At 46.4% G+C, this 24628-nt stretch overlaps 1 protein-coding gene across 1 annotated transcript in view; it reads left to right on the top strand.

Moving 5' to 3' along the window:
* Bap170 (Brahma associated protein 170kD) overlaps positions 1-24628 on the top strand; it is an 83463-nt gene that overhangs the window by 40004 nt on the left and 18831 nt on the right. Inside the window, exons 4-14 of the mRNA XM_075870968.1 lie at positions 4760-4914; positions 6059-6277; positions 6628-6750; positions 7083-7165; positions 8027-8103; positions 8439-8520; positions 9816-10696; positions 11286-11428; positions 13264-13511; positions 16305-18238; positions 18776-20050. Coding sequence (XP_075727083.1) covers positions 4760-4914; positions 6059-6277; positions 6628-6750; positions 7083-7165; positions 8027-8103; positions 8439-8520; positions 9816-10696; positions 11286-11428; positions 13264-13511; positions 16305-18238; positions 18776-20050 — 5220 coding nt within the window. The remainder of the gene's footprint in view (positions 1-4759; positions 4915-6058; positions 6278-6627; positions 6751-7082; positions 7166-8026; positions 8104-8438; positions 8521-9815; positions 10697-11285; positions 11429-13263; positions 13512-16304; positions 18239-18775; positions 20051-24628) is intronic.

Raw genomic sequence — 24628 nt, 5'->3', positions numbered from 1 at the left:
TGCACTTTTATTGGCCCGGAAGTGCGTTCTTGGCCTATCGTCTACCAGAGAGTGAAGGTATCTGTGGTACGCTGTATCTGTGGGCGCCCGCGTGTTTGATAGACTTTCCCACGCTAAGCATGGCCGTGCCTTTTGTACGGGCTGACTCTGTGCGGGAGTAAAAAGAAGCTCGGAGAGCGGAGCAATGGTGCGCGTGAAGGCTCGTTTTGTGCATCGACCACATGCGCGTTGCCCCCCCCCCCCCTCTTGCTAACGCATCTTTTCCTCATCTATCCATCGATAATGCGACTGATTTAATCCCTATAGGGAAAATTAATCCCTATAGGGAAAATTATTCCCTGTAAGAAAAAAAAGAACCGTATATGGTTCATTTTTTCTTATCAAGACGGCGCCTAGCACAGTGCGCGAACACCAGAAAAAAAAAAGAAACTCCCACCATTTCGTATTCGGTTGAAACAAACTGGCCCAAACGTTTATACCCTTTTAGCAAGTTACGGTAATAGAGCCCTTTAGTTATAGTTACGGAAATAACGTACGTCAACAGTGCACGCTATTTTACTGTACCGCTCATACTTCCTCGCTCGTTGCGCTTTTTTCAGCACTGGAGGTACGCCAACGCCGCAGATGCTACTACGGGGGTTATCTGCCTCTCGTCTCACGCATTGTGAACGAGGGACATTGTCTTTCGATGGACGCAGTGTCACTAGAAACCAGTCAGGACTGAAAGCGGTCGAAGCACGACCAGCGAGGCAGGAGATGGTGCGATGTGGCATTACCGTAACTTAGGACTTAATTACCTCACCAGTGGAGTCATTTAGCAAGTTACGGAAATACGGTAAGGTAATTTATTAACGTAGCGATTTGGACATGTTGATGGGTCATGCTGTATAGTTTTACGTCTTCTCTGACCGTGTTTTCACGCGCTATAACGCTACAGTTTGACATACCAACGCGCCTAAAACGCTATACGTTACTAAATTACATCACCGCATTTACCTAACCTGCTAAACGACTTTATTACCGTATCGTATTTCCGTAGCTCTCTAGAAGACGTAACAAAGTATCGTAATTGCGCACAGTAATTCGCTAAAGGCTGTGTCACCGTACCGTATTTTTGTACCGTATTTCCGTAACGTGCCAAACGACTCCATTACCGTGCCGTATTTGCGTACCGTATTTCCTTAACTTACCAGGAGACAACACGGTACCGTGTTTGAGCGCAGTAATTCGATAAAAGGCCGTACCACCGTACAGTAGTTTTTGTACGGTGGTTCCGTAACTTGCTTAAAGACTCGGTCACCGTACCGTAATTACGTAACCTGTTACGAGAATCTACTGCCGTACCGTATACGGCACGGCTCTAGCGTAACTCTCCGCAAAAAGCCTATTAGCCGTTTTTCGAGGGGCGCTTTACTCCTTTTTCTCGGAATGAGAACACATATGCGGCGGTGGCCGCCATCTTGGATATCGATTCGCGCACCCCCGGGGGTTCCGCATCCATTGGGCAAACGAAATGGGCCGTTATGCATTTTTGCGCGGACGAACACAATCGTGGCGGCTGTCGAAAGCAAGAAGGCAGGGGGAAAAGGCGTGGGAAAAAACCGCGCTCTTTTTTCTCTCGCTTACCGATTCCCGCGTCTTTCACGACGGCGCCGCGCCATTTATCCATCTCCCCGGGCGTTATGTCTTAAAAAAATGTCGCCGGTCGTGTAGCGAAAAGCGCCCCTCCTGTTAATATGCGTTACTGCCGTGTGTTCCGTTCTTCGGTAATTTCATCGATCGCCGTATTCAAATGGCACTGCATGATGGTCGGCCACGACCTCGTGGCGACTGGCGCGGGAACTTCAAATGTAACGTTGCCACCCGCATTTTCGCTTTTTGCGCGTTCTCTCGACTACCGAGCGTCTTGTTGAAGCAAGCGTGGTGTTTTTTTTTGAAGGGTATCATGAAAGAGTGCTTTAGTAAAATAAAAAAAATAGTTTTTCCCTTTAGTGTTTCATTTCATTTCATTTTTATTTCCTTAAAGACCCCCGAGAGGGTATTACATAAGGGGTGGGTAACATACAATCGATATTTTTGTCCCAATGATAAATGTGAAGTTACATTTGAAATATTATGCATGTAGCTTGATAGAGGGGTGACTGTGGCGATATCGTGGGAAAGGCCATTCCAGTCTTTTGCTGCTCTGGGAAAAAAAGAGGCAGAAAATGTTTTAGTACGGGCACGCGGGTGAAAAACTCTAAGGTGGCTTGAGAAATCAATTACGGCAGTAATTAAACAAATCCGAATAACTAACTTCTTTGTGTTTGGCAATTTGGTTGTATCGAAAAACGATCCATCTTCACTTTGCCACTTTGACATTTTCAAATAGCGGCCCTAAGTAATTGTTGAGTAACTCTTTCGAAAAAATTTATTGGAAAAAAACTAAAAGAGAAGTGTGGCGAAGTTGATCGAAATTCGTTACTCCACAATAATTTCCAGCCGTGACTACTTTAAAATCTCTAAGCTGCAATGGGTTCCTCACGGGAAGGACCTCAATTCTACCATTTGACCTGACTGCTTGCCTCCACTACGTTACAAAGCTAATGAATTTAATTTGATTACTTATTGCGGTAAATGAGCTTGTGTCAGCCTCTATTTAAAAGAGGAATTATGAAGGCGGCGAGCTAATATTCCATTTTTATTATTTTTTGTCATTTCTTGGAACGCCCTGTACACACACATGCATACACACATACGTCACCACTCCTTACTATGATGTGTGTGCAATATGCGTACCATTGTCATAGCTAAACAGTATTGATTTATTTGAACTGCTTATGTCTTAATGTTAATCTCAAAATGGGAATGTGATTGTTATTGGAATAAGTGTACTGTATATTTTATTTGATTCTTTTGTACTATTACCTCTCCTTCCTGGGCCCAGATGTGATGTGCTTATATGCTATCGGACATGTTATACTGGCTTGATACCCCTGAGTTCAGGTTTCCACATGGCAAACAAACATATTCTGTAAAGTTCGTTTTCATGAGCCGGAGAAAGTTTCCATCTGCAGCTAGCTCAGTGAAGCAGCTTCAAATTGATCAGTGGCTATTGAAGTTTGACCTCAGGTGAGATTTTAGCATTTGTTTCTTTGTAGAGATATACACTTAGTGGCTAGAAATCAAGGTGAATCAGGTAATTCGATCGCTCTTGCCATCAATCCTTGTGGCCTCAATGGGGTTATATTTTTAGCATCATGCATTTGCTACCTTTATCGCGATAGCAGTGATGTGGACACTCTCGGCTGGATTTTGCCGCCGGTGTTGGCATCGACTTTATTCACCGTATGCGCATACGTATCTATGTATATGAAAACGCAACGAAAAAAAAAATTACTTAGAGAAGGACTCCGGCGTGCGGAACCGAACGTCCGACCTCTTGATTGTGAGTGCGGGGGATTAGCCATTGAGCCACGAAGGAGCACATCGTTCAACGTAGAAACGGCTAGCTATTTATATCGACCATTTACTGCTGGCGATGACCATCTTGGGGGAACTATCGTGTTTTCAGCATTATTAGCGATATGGCGCAATGAGCGCGCATCGCCAGATCGTCACGACGCGGCGGCGCGCGCTCTCATCTCTTACGCGTACTTTGCCCCCCCCCCCCCCCCTGAAGAGAGGGGCGGGTGGAGGCTCATGCGTGCGCGCTTATATCGCGGTGGAGATAATCGTGCGCCTTGAGCTTTCACCGGAACGATTCTGTTGTAGTTACCGGGCGCACAAAGGTCACTGCACTCGCTGCGCAGTCTCTGTTTGCGAAAAGGGCGCGCTTTTAAGATACAGCGAAGTAACAACTGAGTCGCTTATCCGCGTTCATCTGTACCTGTATGTTTGGCGCATCATTGTTATCCTTGTTTTTTTTTTTCAATAGTGAGTATTACCATTATGTTGTGTATTGATCGTATTTTTATTGTTAATCAAGATTTTTCATTATTACTCACAAGTTCGTATACTATTGCTGTATTTTTTGTAATTACCCCATCCATGTAGCCATAGGAGGTCCCCCTGTCAGTTTCTCTGAAACTTTGGGACCTCCTGCTGTAATAGCGCTAACCATGTAACTCAACTGAACTACTTCATAAACTTGACTTGAAATTTGTGCGTGACAAACGTGAGGCACGTTTTTTTCTGCTTGCCATTTTTCGCGTGACCTTCGAATTCGTTGCTATCGCCTTTGCGGCAAAGCTGTGGCTTTTTTCTAGTTAAACTGCTATAAGCTTACTACAGCCGATATTAATGCCATAGTTATTCGCTGCTACTGCTGGTGTCCAAGAGAAGGCATAAACAAATGTAATGTTTCTTGGCAGAAGAGTGGAATTGCATTAGGTATTGCACCATGTGAACTGAGCAGTGACACAGGGCAGTTTAAAGCATACCATCAATTACTTACAAGGTGCTCTGTAATAATCCTTCTCATCATACTCGTCATCATCCAGCACAGCAACAAAATGCAAAGCTGTGCAGGTGCGTCTGTTTCTTTAGGAACGCAAAGTGGGTGCTTCCCTATACTTTGTTAAATGGGATGACTTATTGCGTAGTGGGTACCTTGCAGTTGTACTTGCAGGCACCCAAGAGAGTTTGCAGCAGGTTCCGTAAAGCTGCCTCCCCAGCTAACGCTGTGACTGCACTCTGTGTTTTGTACAGGTGTGGTGTGTTTTTGCCGCTTTTCCGCAAAAAGGGAGCTCACTCCCAGTTCTGTCGGTGTTTTGTGCAGGTACCTCAGCTTGTTTGAGAAGGTGCACTTCCTGGGCGAAGATGCGGACGAGGAGGCCGACCCTGGCACGGAGTCGCGCGGTGGCCGCAAGAGCACTGGCGCGGCGCTGGTCCAAGTGCCCATGTCCTACAACAAAGCACAGCACGACATCCCCGGTGAGATGGACTACTTTAACCGTAGTTTCCTAAAATGAACTAGAAGGGACCCTGGCGCTGCGATCCTTCAGCGATTGTGGGAATGATGCGTAGTACATGGATTTGCCTAGTCTTCGTGCGTGCGGGCTTTGAACGCAGTTGTGGCCTCGTTTATTGCGGTGTTTCAGTTTTGTTTCAAATAAAAGAACAAACCGTTCTGAACTTCATGGCTTGATTTGAAGCGGTGAGCCTAAAAGATTACATTGGTGAAGCGGGACTGATAAACTATTGCTGATTGTTGTTCCGTGACAAAGCAGCTGCGAGCCACGCGAAGCCAGACGAACCACAAAGTACGAAGACTAGGCATATTTGTGTGCTACCCATCATTCCCACTCTAGCAGAAGTGCCGTGTGTTTCAGCTCTCATAGATTATTTATAGGAAACTCTACGACTTTAATAGTTTTGTGGTGCTTCGTAAACAATAGTGTATGCTAATGACTGCTGAGCAACTATGGTACTGCAGATAATTTAACGATAGCAAAGCTGGTTTGCTTGATGTAACACACTAGTTATCGCAGTGATCGAGCACTCTTCCTTGCCCGATTATTTAATCTTCTGTAGACTTTTGCTGTCTACTTGGAGCACAATGACTCTTTCAAAAGCAGTGTATAAGGGCAGATGAAATTGAAAAATGGGGTGGGAAACCTGGAAAGTTCTATTTATATTTGGTGAAGATTTCACATTTTTATCTTGTTTCATTGATTTCCTGTGACCACTTCAAAGTTCGTGACTTAACGGGCACACTGTATTCCGAGACTCTGAATGATGCAAGGGCAGGTCCGTCAAGTGATAGCGTCGTGTATCTCACCATGCCCAACCGATTACAGAAAAATGCCGAACAAGCACCCCCCCCCCCCCCTACGGTGAAAGATTAATCTTGCTTAAGGGGAGGGCACTTGCTCCGCATTTAACAGCAGGCCCATACCTTCTTGCGCTGTGCAAGTGCTCAAAAAAGAAGCGGAAAGAGAGGTAAAAAAACAAAGAGTGTGCAGCAGTGAGCAAGAAAAAAAACAAACTTATGAGTGATCACCAACTATAGGGATTCATTATCCTTTCAACTTGGTCAGCCATGTGTCCTTGACTTGGCCTGCCTCTGTGTGTGCAGAGAGCCAGCGGCTCGTGCTGGGCCTGGCACCCTGCGCGGGTCCGTCGCCGGAGTACAACAAGCTCTGCATGTCCCTCCTGAGTGGCCTGCCCAACGAAGAGACCCTCACCCTCAATGTGTGCACGCTGCTCTCCAATGAGGGGCGTCACAGCCTCAAGCTGGACCGCATGCCCCGGCTGGTCGACCTCCTGCTCTCCCAGGCGGGGCTCTTCCCAACGGGTGAGAGCAGTCCCTTGAAAGCTTGACCTAATTTGCTACAGTGTATGTCTTAGCAAGGTACTGGTATTATTCCAGTCTGTTAATACTATTTGAATTTTTAAAGGGGCCTTGGAAAACTTCTTCGGAATGGTAAAAAAATGCTGCCAGTCAGTAGTCGAGGCTCCTGAGCTTTTATAATAACTCATTCTTTTCACTTGACCTCAGGCAACTCTTTTTAGAGACATGTTTCGACTGGTCCTTTAACTCCTTTGTTCTGCGTGTATCCAGAACTGTTCGTAATAAGTCTTTTGTTTTGCTTGTAAACGGGTAACTTCTTGCACTAACTGCTTTGCTTCCTTGCTCGCATGCAGATGACCCGACGTTGCGGCCAATGTTGCTGGAAAGCTGGCAGGGTGTGGAAGGTCGGCGGATGGAACGTTTCTGGGAGGACAATTTAGATGCAGAGACGATAGCCCTATATAATATTGGCAGAGGTTGGTATGATTTAGTGTACATTGTAACTATTTCCTCCTTGATTATGAGACTTACCATGCTTTATTGTTTTGGTTGTTATTATTGATGTCTAGTTGGACTTATTGTACAATGTACTCCCCTGTGTACCTCTTGACTCATTCTGTGTAATGGCATGTGAAAGGCAGACAGTATTTGACAAATAAATAAATAAATAAATAAATAAAGTTACTCTTGTCTTGGCTATCTATGGCCACGACTAGCTGTGGCTGTTCTCTCAGGCAACTGTGTCTTCTTGTGGATTCTGTGGCAGTGGTTAATGTGCGGTGCTTTTCCCTTTCATTGGTTGTCACAGGTAACAAGGACGAAGAGGACGAGCTTTTTAACTTAAATTATGAAGTAGGGACACGGAGTGTAGAAGGCCAAAGAGTGTTAAGGGTGAGTTGGTTCAGAACATTAAGGTCATTGTGAAATCATTGTAATGCAAGAATGAAATAAACACAGCTGTAGTGTTTTTTTTTTCGCTAACCATACTAATTATTCTAGAATGGTACCATAGACTCTCCTTAAACAGAACCTGAAGGTATTGGGAAAATGTGTTAGGTTGTACAGAGTTGTACCAAAAACAGTCTTATTGTTTGTATTTAAGCAGTGATTCTGTTTAAAAGGTTTTGTTTTTTGAGAGCTCTTGTACAAAAGAATGAACTCTTGTATACGAAGGACAATAAAAAATTGTTGATCAGTTTGTATTGTTAAAATACTCCTTGAAGGATTATAGGTTGGTTATAGTGAAAATGAAGCAGGTCAAAGGTCTAGTTTTCTAATTTTGTATCGGGCGTGATTGACTGTACACCATTGTAAGCGTAAGAGGTTTGTAGCATGTTTTTGTATTAGGGCTGCTGCAGCTCAAGCATTTTTTGCGTTAGTTTTTCATTCTTTATCCACTTCATTCAAAATCTTGACTGATTAAAAAATGATTGCAAGATTTCAGGTGTCATATTTCCGTATTCTATTTGTTGTTACTAAGTACACTGTCAAGTTTATGCGTAAAAGCTGGTTCATGCTAAGCACTGATGCACATTTCAGAATTTGATTAATGAAGAGTTGGCCAGTGAAAAAATGAATGTCATCTTGTGAAAGAAGCACCGCATGTTTTTTTTTGTTTATTTGGTGAACATTCGACATTTCTGCTATTTGTTGCTTTATTTATACGTAGTAATTTTTCTTGTTTGCGATTTCTTGCTTTCACTGTATTTTGACTTTGGAAATTTTAATGAGCATCGGCGGGTCTTTGTGCAGATTGCACTGATCTTTCACAACCTCTCGTTCGAAGAGCGCAACGCTGTCATCTTGGCAAAGAACCGGACATTCATCAGGTTTGTCTCTGTTGTTTCATTTGCTATGTTGAAAAATTCAACACGTCGTAACCATCCTTTGGGGTTGGTGAGAAAACACATCCTGTGGAAAGCAGAGACACTGCTATGCCATAAGCTGCTCAGCCGAATCTTGCAGTCTCGAGCACCAAGGAGAGTTTATAGGCAAAGCAATGACAAGCTTTTCGAGCTGAGGCCTCCATTGTTGCCCCAGTGTCTACTTTGATTCTCACAGGCTCCTGTGATGTTGGTACTTGAAGTGGTCTGGCAATATTGTGTGGTGTGTTTGTCTTGGCAGCATGCTTTCATGTGGCGACGACGGTTTGCTCATTCTGCAGGTTTGTCATGCTGTCTGCCCTGAGCCGTTGGTCTACGCTGCGACAGGTGGCTTTGGATACGATTGGCAACCTCGCTGCTAAGGTGCGTCATTTTGTCTTATAGTGCCTGGTCTCTTGTGCTTGCTTCCAAACCTTTGTCATGTGCTATTGTGACGTTTAAGCTTCTGGGGTGACTCTGTCAATGTTGTGCATGTTACTTAGTTAAAACATAATTGCCCTTTAGATGAAGTTTACTATGCAACAAGGAACTCTCTCAAATTTATTGTGGCATGGTTGTTTTGTATCCAACTGTGACAAACTCGCAACGAAAATGTAATTATATATGATTGATCCTCAATATGGCTCACTTTTACAATCCTATTGTGTCGTGATAGGTGGCTTAAACATCGAAAGAATGTTATCAAGTCTTTCTTTTGGTGTTTTTTAATAGATAAGGAACTTCAGGTGATACAAACATTGCTTATGGTTCCAAAAATTTCGTGCTGTGGAGATTTCATAGCTAACAGTGTCAATAACTTCCTGAATCACCCGCAGTAGCGGTGCAGTAGTTGGGTTGTCACGCTGCCAAGTACAAGAACACTTATTCAATTCTAGCTGTCGAAGAACCTACATTTCGGAGGAACGCAAAATGGAAAATTAAAAAAAGATTTGAAATGTGCTTGCGGTTTGAATCACGAAAGTTCAGTGCAAAGTTATACATGTTCTTTGGTTTCCAGCGTCTTCAGTTCATGTCATGCTAGTGTAATTATCATTGGAACACTTGAATCATCGTGAACCTTACCTTTAACGACCAGATTGATAACAACATGAAACAGTTCTTTTGAGCGATTGCTCATAGAAGTTGTCACAGTAAAAAAAAATGTCATTTTTCCGTCTTAGAGAACTAGTGGCAAGAAGGGGGAGGTACGTTGGACATGGGATGAATTGAACCTTCTGCACAGTCGGCGCATCTCGCCCTATCCTCATTGTGCTGCGTGTGTCAGCAGTTGACCACATTGGTGAGGCACCACCACGTTCGACGGCTTGGTCAACATGCCGCACTTTAAGACTAGCATCAAAAGTATATACTCTGCTTTGAATGGGCGCAATAAAAAAATTGTGCATGAATTTTGAGTCTGTGGTTTCATTTTTTTCATGTGAAGGTGGTACATGGTCGACTAAGGCATAATTAAATAGTTAATTACTTGCTAATTAGAATGAATTACATAAACTTGCTAAAACAATATATTACTTTAATTTATTGAAATTTAATATAAAGTGCCTTGGAAATATGCTGTGCAAGTTTGAAACATTTGCAGACAGTCGATCATAATTTGCATCTGAAGGGGATGGAACATTATTTGAAAAGGCTCATTGCATATCATCGTTCCTGTACAGTTGGTGCTGTACCCTGCGCCGGACGAAGACGAGGACGAGGCCTCGTCCGGCCATCACTGCTACGAGGACCTGGCCGGCGAGCGGCAGCGCTGGTCCTGCTCGCTGCTGCGACTGGCCCGCGAGGGCATCCAGTCGCAGGACCGGTACCTGGTCGTCCGCTGCCTCGACATCCTGGCCCGTCTCTGCCGGCAGGAGCGCAACGCAGAACCCCTGCTGGCCGCGCTAGACACGCCCCTGTGCCGGCGCGTCTTCGAGCTCCTCACCGTGCACGACCTGATGCTCCTAATATACGCACTCGAGGCGCTCTACATGCTCAGTGAGCTCGGCCGTGACGCATGCGAGCGCATGCTTCTTGTCCACCGGTCCATGGGGATCCTGGTCAGCCTCCTGACATTGGACCCGCTGGTCTACGGACCACTTGCCCAGAAGGGCATGAAGCTCATCGAGACCATTGACCCGCTCCTGCCTCCGCCGCAAGTCCCTGCGGCTACCAACAACCCGGCCGCCACTCCGACCTCGTTGCCGATGTCGGCGCCACTGACGCCTTCCATGGTCTCCACTGGTGGAAGCGCGTTAGGGATGAACACGCCGGGAACGTCAACGGGCGTCACGGGGACGACGGGGCCTGGACCTGGGCTGGGTCCGCCAGCGGCAGGCACCCCTACGACTTCGGCTACGGGGCTCGCGACGACTGCGGCGCCTCAGAGTGATCCCATGGACACGGAGGCATTTGCAGGGACCTGGGTGCGGGCCATGTACGAGCCGGCGCCCCCAGGCTGCACAGTGGCGCGCAATGACATCTACGCAGAGTATGTGACGTTCTGCAGCAAGGCAGGAAGAAAGAGCGTGATCAGCGCTTCGGTGTTTTCCAACTGTGTCAAGTGAGTGCTTTCTTGCATTATGGTCTTTGAATACTGCTTCATCCATTTTTGTGTGGATTTTGTCTATGATGGCGGTGAGGCAATGTACAGAACTTCCAAGGGAGAGTGGTGCTCTTTGAATGTGTGTCGAGCCTTGCCTGTTAGTCGGGATCGGCCATTTTGTACAAGCTGCAAAGGGAGCCAGTCACAGCCAAGAAGTTTAGTTCAGATCAGTCTTAATCAAGGTAATCTATTGCAATAATAGTTTCTGCATATCTTACCGCAGCATTGTTTTTCTTGTTCTGGTTTGTTTAGGTATTTGTGCCCTATCCTTTTGTTTTTTAGTTGTACACATTATAGCATTCTCTTGCATCACCCGCCTTTATGGAGCACCTGTAGGGGCCTGTATTTTTTTAAATAAATAAATATTAATTGCTGTCAGCACCGCGTGTCCAGCCTTTAGGTTGCTCGCAGATTGCTTTGTGAGAAGGTTCTGCTGTTCAATTGCATTAATTGGTCCTCAGCTTGAATCTGGCTATGATTGCGTTACTTGTTTTTGTGATTTTCTTGTTTTGTTTTGTTTCATCGAGGTGTTATTTCATCTTTGCAGAGCGGTGTACACACAGACAGGTCTCCGGCGGGTGGACGGTGCGAACGGCGTTGTGAGTTTTCATCACGATGGCCTCCGCAAGCGGCTCAACCCGTTACCGGTGCCAATTCAAGTGACCAGCTGCCTCAGCATCAGCACACAAGGTGAGGAGAGCCTCTTAAGATAATAGTTATGAGTGGCTGGTATAAGTGAAAGTGGGTTGATTTAATTATCTGTACTATCGCCGTCAAATGAAACCTGAACAGCGGCAAGCCTTCACGATGCTATAGTTAGTGCATGCCTTCCACTAATCAACATGCACAGGCGCGCGCATCCTGTTTGGCAGCTCTGGGCATACACTCAAACCTTGATATAATGAACATAGATATAGCTAAATATCGACTATAACGAATTAAATGAAAAATTGTCTTGTAATAGGCACATTGTTAGGAATAACCATTATAACGAATTTTCAAATATAATGAACATAATTTACTTATAAGATGCAACCTTGTTTTAATGAGGTTTGAGTGTACATTCTTGCCTGTCCATGGTGATAATTGGACGGCATGCACTATGCCATCGCGAAGGCTTGCCGCTGTTATGGTTTCATTTGACACAGATAGTACATCTGTCATACCTGGGGCGTGACCTGTGTGATATTGCATCAAAATGAAAGCTTTGTAGTCCGAATTTCACGGGTCCAGATAAAATGTCAGAGTCAATCAAATGCCAAACTATCGAACGTATTTAGAGAACAATCAACAAATGTTCGTTGCATCAATTAACTTTCATTTTCCTGATGAGTATTTAAATCCTGTTCTTATACTTTGCCTTGGAAAAGTATGAAAACTGCAGTTTTTATTATCCTGAAACATTGTTTTCAATACAACTATGGCAGCAGAGTCCCGCGTTTAATTAGCCCTGATTCAGCTAGGAACCGTTCTTATATTGCATGTGACATGTGCACGTGACATGGTGGATTGTTTGAATTAACCGGGTTGCGGCCGAATGTGACTGAAAACAAGAGTTTAATGCCAATAAACAGCGCATATGCTTGTTGGCACCAGGTAACATGTCTGAATTATCTGACTTTCTAAATGAATGAGGGTTGAATTAACTAAATTTTACTGTACTTATTAGAGGGGTACAGAGTGAAAAAAGAAACAAAGAAATAGTAATAACAGGCTCATATCAGTGCTCATCTTTGTATTTTTGTTTCCCTCTTGTGCATTGTCAGCTTTTTGTGCAAAATTTAGCTTAACAGCCTATAGGAAACAACAGAAAGGGGTTGTAGTAAAAATGAGGACACTTTAAGGTATAGCAGTAGTTTTTTATTGCATTGATGCCGTGCACCTTCATTCAATGAAAGTTAAAAAAATGTAGAATAGTCACTGCTTTTTTTAATTTTTTACTGCCGAGTGTTGAAAAAGTTAGAGAAAGCAAGTCACGAAATGTGTGCACCTTTACTGCCGGCTGTCAAGTACTCACAGTGAACGTAGTTTTTTCAGCATGAAAAATCTAATGCCACCGTCTCGTTTGAAGTATTTTTTGCTATAACCATTTGTTCTGTAGATGATGGTGGAGACCGTGAAGCGCGTGCAACAGCTTGAGCTCACTTCGTTCTTTCTCACCTGCGTGATGCAAGTTCTATCTTCAATAATTTTGTTTATTTAGAGTGTACGCACCCAACAGGTGGCACTTGACATGTTACGTATAGTTCTGAAGCTTGTTGTATTTCCAGGGTGGCTCGCTTCTGTGGCATATGGAGAATTAACGACATATATAAATTATGCATTAAAGTTGCATTTTAGATAATTCCTTTGAGGGATAATTTAATGGTTGCTATTTAAAACTGGAAAATGAAAAACAAAAATTCATTTTCTTTGGCCGTCTCATAATACAGGCATTAAAAGGTTAAGAGTGTTGTGCCATAGTTTGTCGCATGAAGGAGTCGGAGTAGAGCATGGCTAATGTGGCTTCTCGTGGCATCGTGTAGCTGCGGCCACGACACTGCGCACGCCCCTTGCGAGTGGCGGCACAGCGTCTAGCCACAGCCCGATCCTGAAGGCTCAGCTCTCAGCACCGCTCCGGGCTCTGACACCACCGGGGAACCAGGTTTCCCCGCCTCCTTCGCCAGCCACAACGGCACCGCCGGTCGTGGGCACGCCTCCGGCACCTCCGCCGCCCAGCGGTGCGCCACCTGGCGGGTCGAGCAACCTCATCAAGAGCTTGTTGGCCAACAAGGTCAGGCTGTTTGCTTGCTCGTTTGACTGGGGGTTTCAGGGTAACATAGGGCACTGATGATGTGAGACAGTGCAGTGGCCTGGAATGTCCTGCCCCGTCGTTGCAGCCATCACGTGTCTATCAACTTTTGTGGACAACGTAACTGCACATTGTCTGTCATGAAAATGGCTCTTTGTAACGTTCATTTGTTAACCCACCCCTTATGTAATTGTCCTTAACCGGGTTCCGAAAGGTATCAAGTGAAGGAAACTGATTTCAACCCAGCATTTGGCAGTTATTAGAAAGATTATTGCTCACGTGAATGGCACGCTGGAAGTCAGCTATTTAGCATGGCCATTGAGAGTCTTTACATTATGTGTAAAATAAATGAGAGCTCAGTTAGTTGTTAAGCATTCATTTTTAAGACACAGCGAGCAAACATACAAACATAAAACAAGTTAAGACTCCACAAACTCTGTTCGAACTTATAAGGGTTACTTTGTAACTAACAGATCCGCGTGTGCAAAACTGTCCCTTCTTGGTATTGCACCATGCACCAGTGGAGTGTTCGTCACACGCTACCAGCACTGCACAGCAGCCCTATAAGTTGCAGCTGGACCCCGAACCCAGGCTTCGCAGTGAGCTCTGATCACGGCGGGTTTCAGGCAGACAAGTTCTTTGCCTGACACTGTTTTTATAGCGTCAAGCCCCACCAACACATGACAAAAGTATAATAAAAACAAAGTGGGGGATTAGTTCTGCACGTCAATGTTAAAAAGACACCAAAATGAGAAGTGCACGAGAGAGAGGGAGAGCAATAAGGCTCGGACTTGCTTCTGGTGGCTTTGGACTCAGACCGTGGAACAGTGGATCACCCTCGAGAACCAGGCGTTGCGCAAGAGGTGATGGCAGCTAGTTGGCTCCCAACTCGATCGAGCTGTGTCCGTCGTGGCTTGCCAAGTCAAAACAGAACGAGCCCCCCCCCCCTTGCCCCCCCAAGAAAGCTACGCAAGTTCCATGGGTTTGGAGAGGAGTCTCGCCAGAAAAGGGCAAGGAGGGTAACGGGGCATCTCGGCTTCAGCCAAGGAGCAGGGTGTGAAGGGCTACGGGAGCCGCACAGTGCAGCCTCCCCTGAAATTGCCCTTGCCACAGCGCACACAACCTTTGCGTGAAGCCGACGCGCCGCCGATTGAAAACAAGGGGTTGCGCAGGCAACCCTACAAACTACACTTAAACCTCATTATAACAAAGTTGCATCTTGTACAAAAATAAGTTTGTTATATCCAAGAATATTTTTATTAGCGTTTATTCCTAGCGCTATATCTACTTCAAAACTATTTTTCACTTACTTTGTTATAACCAATATATCATTATATCAGGTTTTGTTATATCAAAGTCCGAGTGTACTGAACAGGCACACAGTGGCGTTAGAGAGAAAAAAAAAAAGGCACAAAAACTTATCTGAGCATGCCCAGGTAGTAGGCGAAGCTATCAATACAGCACACTTAAGGGTCCACATGAAGGATAACTACTAAAGCATTTGATATCTTCTTTATGCAAGATAATCAGCTGGTGGCTCCAGCATGCAGTGTTGCTATTATTGATAAGCCGTGCCTCAGTCATTAAACGCGATTTTTTGTTTTTGTGCCGGCACGAAACTGCGCATTCAAGGAATTTCGGGGTGCACTTACTCTCGACAGTGTTAATTATAAGGTGAGCCTCCGGTTAATGATCTCCTGTGTTTCTCTAATTTCTGATAACCACAGCGACTCGTCAATCCTATGGTGTCTTCACTTCTTTCTCGTGTTCGTGCTTACTCACCCGGTCTTTTAGAATGAATGAATGTTGGTTACAACTCAAGAATATATACACTCAAACTATGATATAACGGTTGCTTGACCATGTAATTGTCATTGGGTTGTGGGTGGGACTCGCATTTATTCTTTAGTTGTAGCTAACTATAGGTATCGATTGCTCGGTGATTAAGTTTGGATTTGTGGGTGCTGCACTTCTGTAGTACCCTAGACGCGCCGAAATAGCTTATTTAAGGATTTCATCTGGCCCTGCAAGTGCTTCTTTCCAGAAAGGCGGGTGCTTGTGGACGGCATGAAAAATCGAGTTTCCATTAAAAGAGTTAAATAAATCACAATTAAATCTTTGATGGTTTTGACATACATGGAGGTCTTGAGGTACTGTGCAGGGAAATATCAGACTCTATTGACTGCGAACTCTGCTGCTAAAGAAGGGCTTAGGCCAGAATGATTGCTGGCCTGATGCCTAGGTTTAACTCTGCTTGTAGCAACATCCCTGCCACCAGCACCAACTATTAAATTTAGAATGGCATACACAGTTGAGTTCTGTACTCCGTTATAACCTAAAAGAAAAAAAAGCGAGCTTCACTCACACAGTTAGGCAGGCCTGCTGAAGTCGTGCTATCTGGTTGTCACTTCAAGTAGTTTCTCTTCGCTAATACGAATACTATGCACATTAAGAGTTAAAAGTTCGTTGTCACTACCTCGGCCACATGTCTGGCTGAGCAGCGTCGTCAGAATTCCTGACAAAATTTGTCATGATATTCAAGTTTTCTACCTTATTTTCACAACAGAAATGTATCTGTGTGGGAAAGTCAACTTCACAGGTGCCTGATGCTACAAAGAATGAGTAAGTGCTATTGGATAGAGCATATATGCAAACTTTCTGTGAAAGAGGCAGCGATGGCTGTGGGCGAAGCTGAAATGTCTTCTGTGGCTGTAACTGACTATAGCATAGAGATTCACCCGGTCTCACTCATTTCCACATTTACGTGCCTTGCAGGTGTCCCGCAACCTTCAGCGGCACCAGCAAATGCAGCAGCAGCAGCAGCAGTCGACGGTGGTGACAAGTGCGGATGCAGAGGCGACACCGGTGACAGCCGGGACACCCGTATTGGCCAACAACGCTGCACTGACTAGAACGCCCGAACCAGTCCGACGAGAAGTGAACCCAATCTCTACCGTCAGTTCTCATCAACCACATCACCACCACCAGCCCGCAGTCACAGCACAGTCTTTCAGCTTCGTGTCAACCACGTCTTCAGCCGCCTCAACCGTGAGCACAGGTGCACCGACGGTCCAAACCACTCAGCTGGCGACAACCTGTCTCGCGTCTGCGCTTCAAGCCAAGCTCCACCAGCAGCCACAGGCTTTGGCCCAAAACTCAGTCCAGCCTCAAACCCAGGGGCAGGGTCTTGGAACTGCTTTGCACCTGCGAGTTCAACCGCACGTTCAGGTGCAGGTTCCGACCGTTCACACACAACCTCAGATTCAGGTGCAGGTGCCGACATCGGCAGCTCAGGCACAGCCGGCGCAAGTGCATGTGCAGGTCCCAACTTCAGTTGCTCAGACGCAGCAGGTTCAAGTGCAGGCGCAAGTGCCAACCTCGGCAGCTCAGACTCCGCTTGCGCAAGTGCAAGTTCCAACTTCGGTGGCTCAGATGCTGCAGACCCAAGTACAAGCCCCCAGTTCAGGGATTCAGGTGCAAATGCAAGTACCAAGCTCTGTGGTACATGGGCAGCAAATTCAGGTGCAGGTTCCAACCTCAGCTGCTCAGGCTCAGCAAGCACAAATCCAGATGCATGTACCAACTTCAACAGTTCAGGTTCAAGTTCCAACCACGACGTTTCAAGCGCAAGTTGCAACAGGTTCAAACCAGGTGACACCATCGTCTGCACCAGTGCAAGTCCAGCTGTCAGCAGCTGCAGTGCAGGCTGCGCAACAGCGTCAGATTCAGGTGCAAGTTCCAATGGTTCAAACACAGCAGCACATTCAGGTTCAGGTTCCCACTTCAGCTATTCAGTCACAGCAGGTTCAAGTGCAAGTCCCTAGTTCAACCTTTCAGCAGCAGCAAATTCAGGTGCAGGTTCAAAGTTCAGCGCTTCAGCCACAGCAGGTTCAGGTGCAGGTTCCGAATTCGTCAGTGCAGACGCAGCCGGTTCAGGTTTCCGGAATCCCCGGCGGGCAGGCCCAGTTTCAGCAGCAGGTGCAGGTCCACACCGCGCCGGTCGTGCAGACTCAGGTTCAGCAGCACCAGGTTCAGGTTCAGGTGCCGACCCAAATCTGTCAATCGCCACTGCACACACAAGTTCAGACGGCAGCGGGTCCAATGTTGATTCAGTCTACACAGCCAGCGACAATGGTGCAAGGACAACCTGCGCAGGTCGTGGTATCCATGGCACCCACTGGTCAGGTACCGGCATCTATTTCGGTGCCGTCCGTCTCTGTCCAGACGTCAATGCCTATACAAACACCTCTGCAAGTCACGTTCTCGACGCCAGTTTCCACACCTCTTCTGGCCTCAGCCATTGCCTCCGCCCAAAGTTCTGTGTCATCTTCAGTGTCTGCGGTCGGCCTGACTCAGACTTTGCCGACGAGTCTCCCTACCAACGTGACGTCTAACCTGAGCTCTGGCCAGACTGTTGTAATGGCTCCGAACCTGGCATCGAACTTGAGTGGAGGATCTGCGGTGGTTGTTGGTTCGGCGCTGCCTACGAACCCGGTCATGGCACAGGGCACATCTCTGGCTGCAAGCCTGGCCTCTGGTGGCGGTTTGCCGCCGGGAGCTACGATCGTCATGGTGCCCAACTCGGCCACGGGCATCACAACGGGAATGTTGGTGGTGCGGCCGCAAGGGAAGATGCCACCCGGCGCGGTCAATGCCGCCCTTCTAGCAAGGAGCCAAGCCGTAGCCAATGCCATCAATGCTGGTGCCAGGTGAGTGAGTGGCTCTGTGTGTACTAGGCTTGGCTGTGTACATTATGTTAAGGCTGATGATTCAATTTGAAAGTAAATCATATTCATGCAGACACAGTATTGTGATGACCTGGTCTTGAACAGCTGCTTTATAGTTGAGTCCATAGCTTGTTCAAGCTTTTATACCTCATTGTATAATGTGCTTGAATACTTTTCGTACTATTGAGCGTAGTTTCCTGCTTTTTAATTCAGTCACAGGTTTGATCCCCAGTCATTGTAATGAAACTTTCATGGGTCAGAATGCTAAATTATTCATATGCTTGGATTTAAATTGAATGCACAATGAAGATTCATAGGCCAATAAAAAGTAAAGAAGTAGTGTTTGTCTGTCTGTAAGTTTTTAATAATGGGCCACTATAATTGCTCTGGAATTCCTACCCCGTCCACCCACAGGTATGCCTCATTATTGTATCATAATAAAGGCTAAAAAATGCCCAGACTTTTTTATCTTTTCAAGTTTTGAGCTCAAGTGTCGAGTGCACTTTTTGTTCTCTTCAGGGGCCCGCTCATCGTGTCCACACGGCCCAATGGCTTTCAGCGAGACATTGTCATGGAGGTCTCGATGCCCCCCGAGTACAAGCAAGAACTGCCTCCTACTGCGCAACAGACGTCTGCAATGGGTGCGGATCACTCCATCCACAACCACGTTGGAGAGAACGGTTCAACGGTCAGCGCGACGACAGCCCACAAGTGCATTGCCATTCTTCCGAGCACGACGACCACCACCTCTGGAACTGCCGCAGAAACGAAACTTGTCGAAAGCGTAGTGTACAAGAGCTCGCCACTTCTCAATGGCCTTTTAGACAAGGGCAAAGTTCCGCTGGCCATGGATTCTGCAACGTTGCAGAATGGAAGCGCGGAAGACGAGACGGCGCAGCACGCTGACAGCTCCACTTCGATGGTGTTATCGGATGATGTTAATGTAGCAGTGACTAACGGGACAGGCAGCCCAGCAAAGACGACGGCTTCGTCGGATCTGTCGCCGATCCAGGACATCGTGGGGTCAGTGGAGAGTGCGTCGAAAGTAATTTCGCGCTCTGGTGTTGAGGTTGCCGCTTCGCCAGCCTTGAAACGGGCGGCGGAGCCAGACGGGGGTGGAGGCTGTGTGAAGCGGCTCCGGCTGGATGATTCGAGCGAGTCGACATTCCAAGCGGGGGAGACAACCGAGAGGCAGGGGTCGCCGCCCGCAGCTATTGTGCCTGCCTCTCAGCAGCAGTCTGTGGTCATGATGACGCGAACCGATGGGGGAGGAACGCAGCATGTTGTGGTCCAGCAAAGCGTGATTCAGCAAAACTTGACGCAGCATGCTGGAACTCCGCAACTGGGCGGCAGTGTGGTCCAGCTCGGCTGTGCCCACCAAGCACAGGTGCAGCCAAAGACGCAGTCGCAGACGTTGTCGACCCCATCGGTGACGCCGCAGGTGGTGCGGGTGGTTACAACGACTGCTGCAGCGCCAGTTCCACAACCCAATCTGGTGAAACTCTTGAGCACGATGGACTCCTCAAAGGCTGTTGTCACTACGGTGGCAACAGTAAACTCCACATCGACAAGTGCGACGTCAACTGTGGCAGCAGGGTCGACGATCCCGGTGTCCACGCAGCCTGCAGAAGTGAAACCCGCTGCAACGGCATCTAAGACTGTAGTGGTTGATGGGGAGAAGAAGGCAGCAGTGACGGCAGCGTCGTCTGCGGCTGCCCACCACCATCACCACCACCATCATCATCACAAGGCAGCAAAATTAGTCTACCATTGCGAGTGGAAAGGGTGTGATAGGTGAGTGCCCTTCTAAGCATGAGTTGAGGGTCTGTGAATGTCAACAGGGTCCTTTATAGAAAGTCATGCTTACTCTGTATGTACTATAGTTGGATCCAACCTAAGAACGAATTGGAAGAAACGCTATCAGCTGAGCCAACATGTAATGTGATCTCGCTTTGACCAACCAGGCATAAGCACTTGTATTTCAAATCTAGTGGTGGATTCACGACACTACCGCATCTAGATAGCCAGTCATTGGCTTGCACACTTTCCTAACCACTTATGATCTCTCTAGCCACTCATATACACAAGGACCCAGTGAGTTCTGTGGGTGCCCCATATTTATAATGTGCATCATGCTTATGTTACACGATGAAGCAACCCTGCTCCCCCACTGGACAGCCATGCGAACGAACGCTCCGCAAATCAAACTCAAAACTTCCCAACCGAAGTCTGGCAGTGAGCGCGCTTCGCGCTTTTCCTCTCCTGGAAATTTGAGTGACTTTCTTGTGAGACGTTGAGGATACTTTCCTCGATGGTCCAGAATGTCTACAGCATGTGCAGTTCAGACTGAGGAAGCAACTTTATCAGGTACAGACGAAGCTGTGAGGTGTGTGGATGGTGTTGTCTGCAGCTCCTACGTCACGTTAGTTTCACACTTTCACTCACGTTTGTATTATGGGAAGGACCTAGCATTCAGTTTAACTCTATTAGGCATCATTAAGGTGTGGATCTTTGCATACTTCTACAGAAAAGTGTACCCAAAGCAGCCCACTGGGTGCTTTAGACAAATGTGATTCTGTCTATACGTTTTCTGTTACATTAGTACTAAACGTGTGAGGCGTGTTTCATGGACACGATTATCTCTTGTCATTGACATATGGCTTTCTAAAGAATGCAGCAGTCATTTGTTGCCACATACATTGTGTGTTTGTATGTGAAGTTTTGTAAGAACTGAGCATTTGAATGTGGATCGCATAATAATAGACTTCTCCCTGTTTGGAAACTGTGTGACGTCACTGTGAACACCCCGCCTATCATCCCCTACCTTGGAGCAAATGGTGGTTGGAAACTAAGTTCTGCAAAGCAGTGTTGCATGTCTTCCACAGAAGTTTCTGCAAATTGTTATTTTCTAAAGTCACAGCTTTCAAAAAAAAAAAAGGGTCACTGCCTATAATGCATGATTATGTTGGATCAACAGAATTCTGTTGATGATTGGCGCTTATTTCTCATCTCCCGAAAAAGGGAAGGAAGGGGGGGGGGGGGCATTTGCTATTTGCTAGGGTGGAGGGCATTTGCTCAGGTGGGGGTGGGGTTCGCTCAGTATTTTACAGTAGACCGCGCATGACCGAATCTGGTTGGTTAAAATTTATGGCAATTATGTTAAATAAACAAGTAGAGACTGTTTGTGCTCCAATTTATTTTCTTCCATAATGTGTGTATACATATGCAACATGTGCTAGGACTATATACTATTGCACATAATTTCCTATGTGTTTGAAAAATCTCCCCGTCGTTTGCACACCTTCCTTCTTGATAGCTCTAAAATTGAAAAAAAAAAAAAGTGCGCAAATAGTGCAAGCAAATACTGTAGTTGGCATCAGGCTTTTTCCTATTTGTTTATTTATTAGACTTGCCTCTCTCAGTGAAGCTTAGCATATTTCGTTTCAGATGAAAGTCTGTGCAATATGAAAACCCCGCTCCGTCATGATTTTCGCATTGTGTTATGATCTTCACAGAGAGTGCTGAATAATTTGTTTCTCTTGCATTGCTTGTTTTTACACTCAAAGACTGTGCAGTGGGGCCCCAACTAGTTCTTGCAAGCGGGAGCGGAGTGAACAGGTGCTTTTTTCGCAATTTGAAGTCCCAGAGCTGCCGTTTGCCACGTTAACTTTGCGCGAGATATACATGCCTTCGCAGTCCAGAACAAAATAGTGTCTGGGTGCGAGAGTATGCTGCGGGGTGCTTAAGCGCCTGGGTGTGAGGTAGGCGTGCTCTTGCCTCACAGTGCTCACACAGCACTGTAAGCTCGCAAGACTAGCCACAGCGGTCTAATGGTTATGGCACTTGACCGCTGACCCACAGGTCGCCGGGGGCGGCAGCTGCATTTTCAATGGGGATCTTCAATTTTCAGACTTCTGGCAGCTCTCCGGCAGCCAGAGCTAGCCAGAGGGTCAGCCAGCCAGTTCCAATCGGGACAGGAAACAGTGTCGTGGTCACATGTGTGGGTAATCTGTTGCAACCCAAAGCTGCCTGAAGATTGCAAAACTGAACGCTGGGACAGCCAGCGTAAACTAAACGCTGCCGTCGTGGCAGCAAACGAAACAGTGCGCCGCATGCGCGTTGGTTTTTTTCTGCATTGTCCGCTTGAAAATGCGTGGCTAAGTTTGCCGAAAAGCTGGAATAATATTCTCGAGTGTACGCATTTTGGGAGTACGACTGCGTGAAATCGCAAGATCACTCGCTACTCGCCCTGTCTGCAAACGAAACATCCAGCTGGCACACGGCACCCCAAGAACAATGCAAGGGTGAGCTGCTGCTCCGCTGACGGCTTAAAGGGGTACTGACACAAAATTTCGGTGCCGAGATAGCCTGCGAGGTTGATTCTCGTGAACATTCATATATCATCTGCAAGATATCAACAGCGAATATAGCTTGGAAGGTATTTTAAATTAATTTTGAAGTTTGCATGAGCGACCAACTCCATAGCGCCATAGACACCATCGGAGGTGACCCCGAGGTGACCCCTTACTTTCCTCACGTCACCACGCTGCCTTCAACAAAACAAGTTATGATGACGTCATAGCCGCCATTTTTCTTTTGCCGCGTTAGTTCCCGAAGTCTATATTTCTCAGCGGCTGGTTGCGAGTGCGTGATTGTGGCGCATGCTTAGAAAGTTCTGTGTGTGGCTACATTCCAGTCCCGTTTCCTATTCGAAAGTAATTCTTTATGCGGATCGTGCGGAAGCGCGTCACAGTTCTGTGTGCTGACGTGGTCAAGAGTTGCACACGCAAGGTGGCGACAGTTGCACCCAGTTTTTGGAACTCTCTCAAACTGAAACTGAAGCTGATTCATAATGAGGGGCCTGTAATTGATTATCTATCGCGTGCTGCAGCAAACCATGTGTCGTGTCATGACTAACAGCCCTACAGCAACGCATTGCAGCAGAAAAACGCGAGGCCAAATTTTTTGTGTCAGTATCCCACTAACAAGGTCACGTCTTCTTAGTACATGTAACAGTCACTGCACAAGATGACGCAAAATGCCGTGAAACTGATCGTGTCCCAAAATGACCTCGAGCATATATACCTGTGCAGCTATCGCGTAGTATACATCGCAAACACGCGTTGACCAACTTGCATTTTCGTCTCAACTTTAGACATGCAGCCGTATCAGTACCACGAGTGCACTTCTGCATGATGCGTTTTCGACTTGTTTTGGCCTGGGCCTATTTTTTAGTGCTAAGTGGCACTTGACAAAATCTTATGTTGCTGAACTTTAATTTGAGCTACTAGGTCATAACCATACATACTGCACAGCATTATTGATAAGAGGTGGGAAAAGATAAAGCCATGAAATAGGCAATGAAAGGATGTATACATTTTTAATCTATATCCGTTTTTTTTCTCGTGTCGACGCATCGTAGCATAACAAAATACCATACCATAGATCAAAGAATGCTCGCACGCTGTTCACGGCCAGCGAGCATCGCACAGTTAAAAACTACAGTTGCGATCTCTATTATTGAATCATCCTATCACCATCGAAGACTGAGTGGTCAAGTTCTAGAAGGTTCAGGCATGCAGACATACGACGGAGCGAGCTAGTTCGACCACAATCATTCTCACTAAGTGCACAAAAAATAGGCACAGAGCCACCAACGACTACTACGAAATAAATAATACCGAAAGTTGTCTCCACGTTTGTGTACGAATGTGTACATAAATTTTGAGGCATGTGCACGATGCAGCAGGCAACAGTTCGTCGCATTGTTCACGGAAGGAAGGCTTACGGGGAACATAACTGAAGCGTTAACCAGTAGCTTCAAACACTCGCCGCCACTCGTAATCACCCCATCTTGCACGGCGGAATGGGCTTCAAAAAATAATGCCACGCGTAATGACAACAGAAGGCGCAGTCCCCAAGCGCTCGTATTGCAATTCACAAAGATGGCGGTGAGCACGTCTTGTATCTTTTCAGCATCTGCTGGCCCAAAACGTGCCCAAAACCTTCCAGAGAGCTTTCATGACTGAGTTGTCCTGGATGCTTCTGGCGACTCTTGGGCTACCTGCGGGTAGCCAGAACCATCCACCCCGAGATAAAGGAATGCCAACAGAGAGCATGTAGAGGGGGGGGGAGCAAAACGACAAAAAGAGTGCTCTCTGGCTGGCTGTGGCAGCCTGCGGGTGAGCAGAAGTGGAAAACCGAAGAGCCTCAGTCCAATAAACGAAAGCACTTAGGGTCGGTGTGCTCAGAAATAGGTGAACCTTAAAGAACCTCAGGTGGTAGAAATTTTTGGAGCCTTCTACTGCGGCTTCTCTTATAATCATATCATGGTTGGCATGTTAAACCTCAGAATTATCATTGGGAGCTTGT

The sequence above is a fragment of the Rhipicephalus microplus genome, chromosome 8, assembly GCF_043290135.1.
Source record: "Rhipicephalus microplus isolate Deutch F79 chromosome 8, USDA_Rmic, whole genome shotgun sequence".
NCBI classification, from domain to species: Eukaryota; Metazoa; Arthropoda; class Arachnida; order Ixodida; family Ixodidae; genus Rhipicephalus; species Rhipicephalus microplus.
The sequence above is the reverse complement of the archived record's forward strand: the minus strand, read 5'-3'. Positions and strand labels throughout refer to the sequence as shown.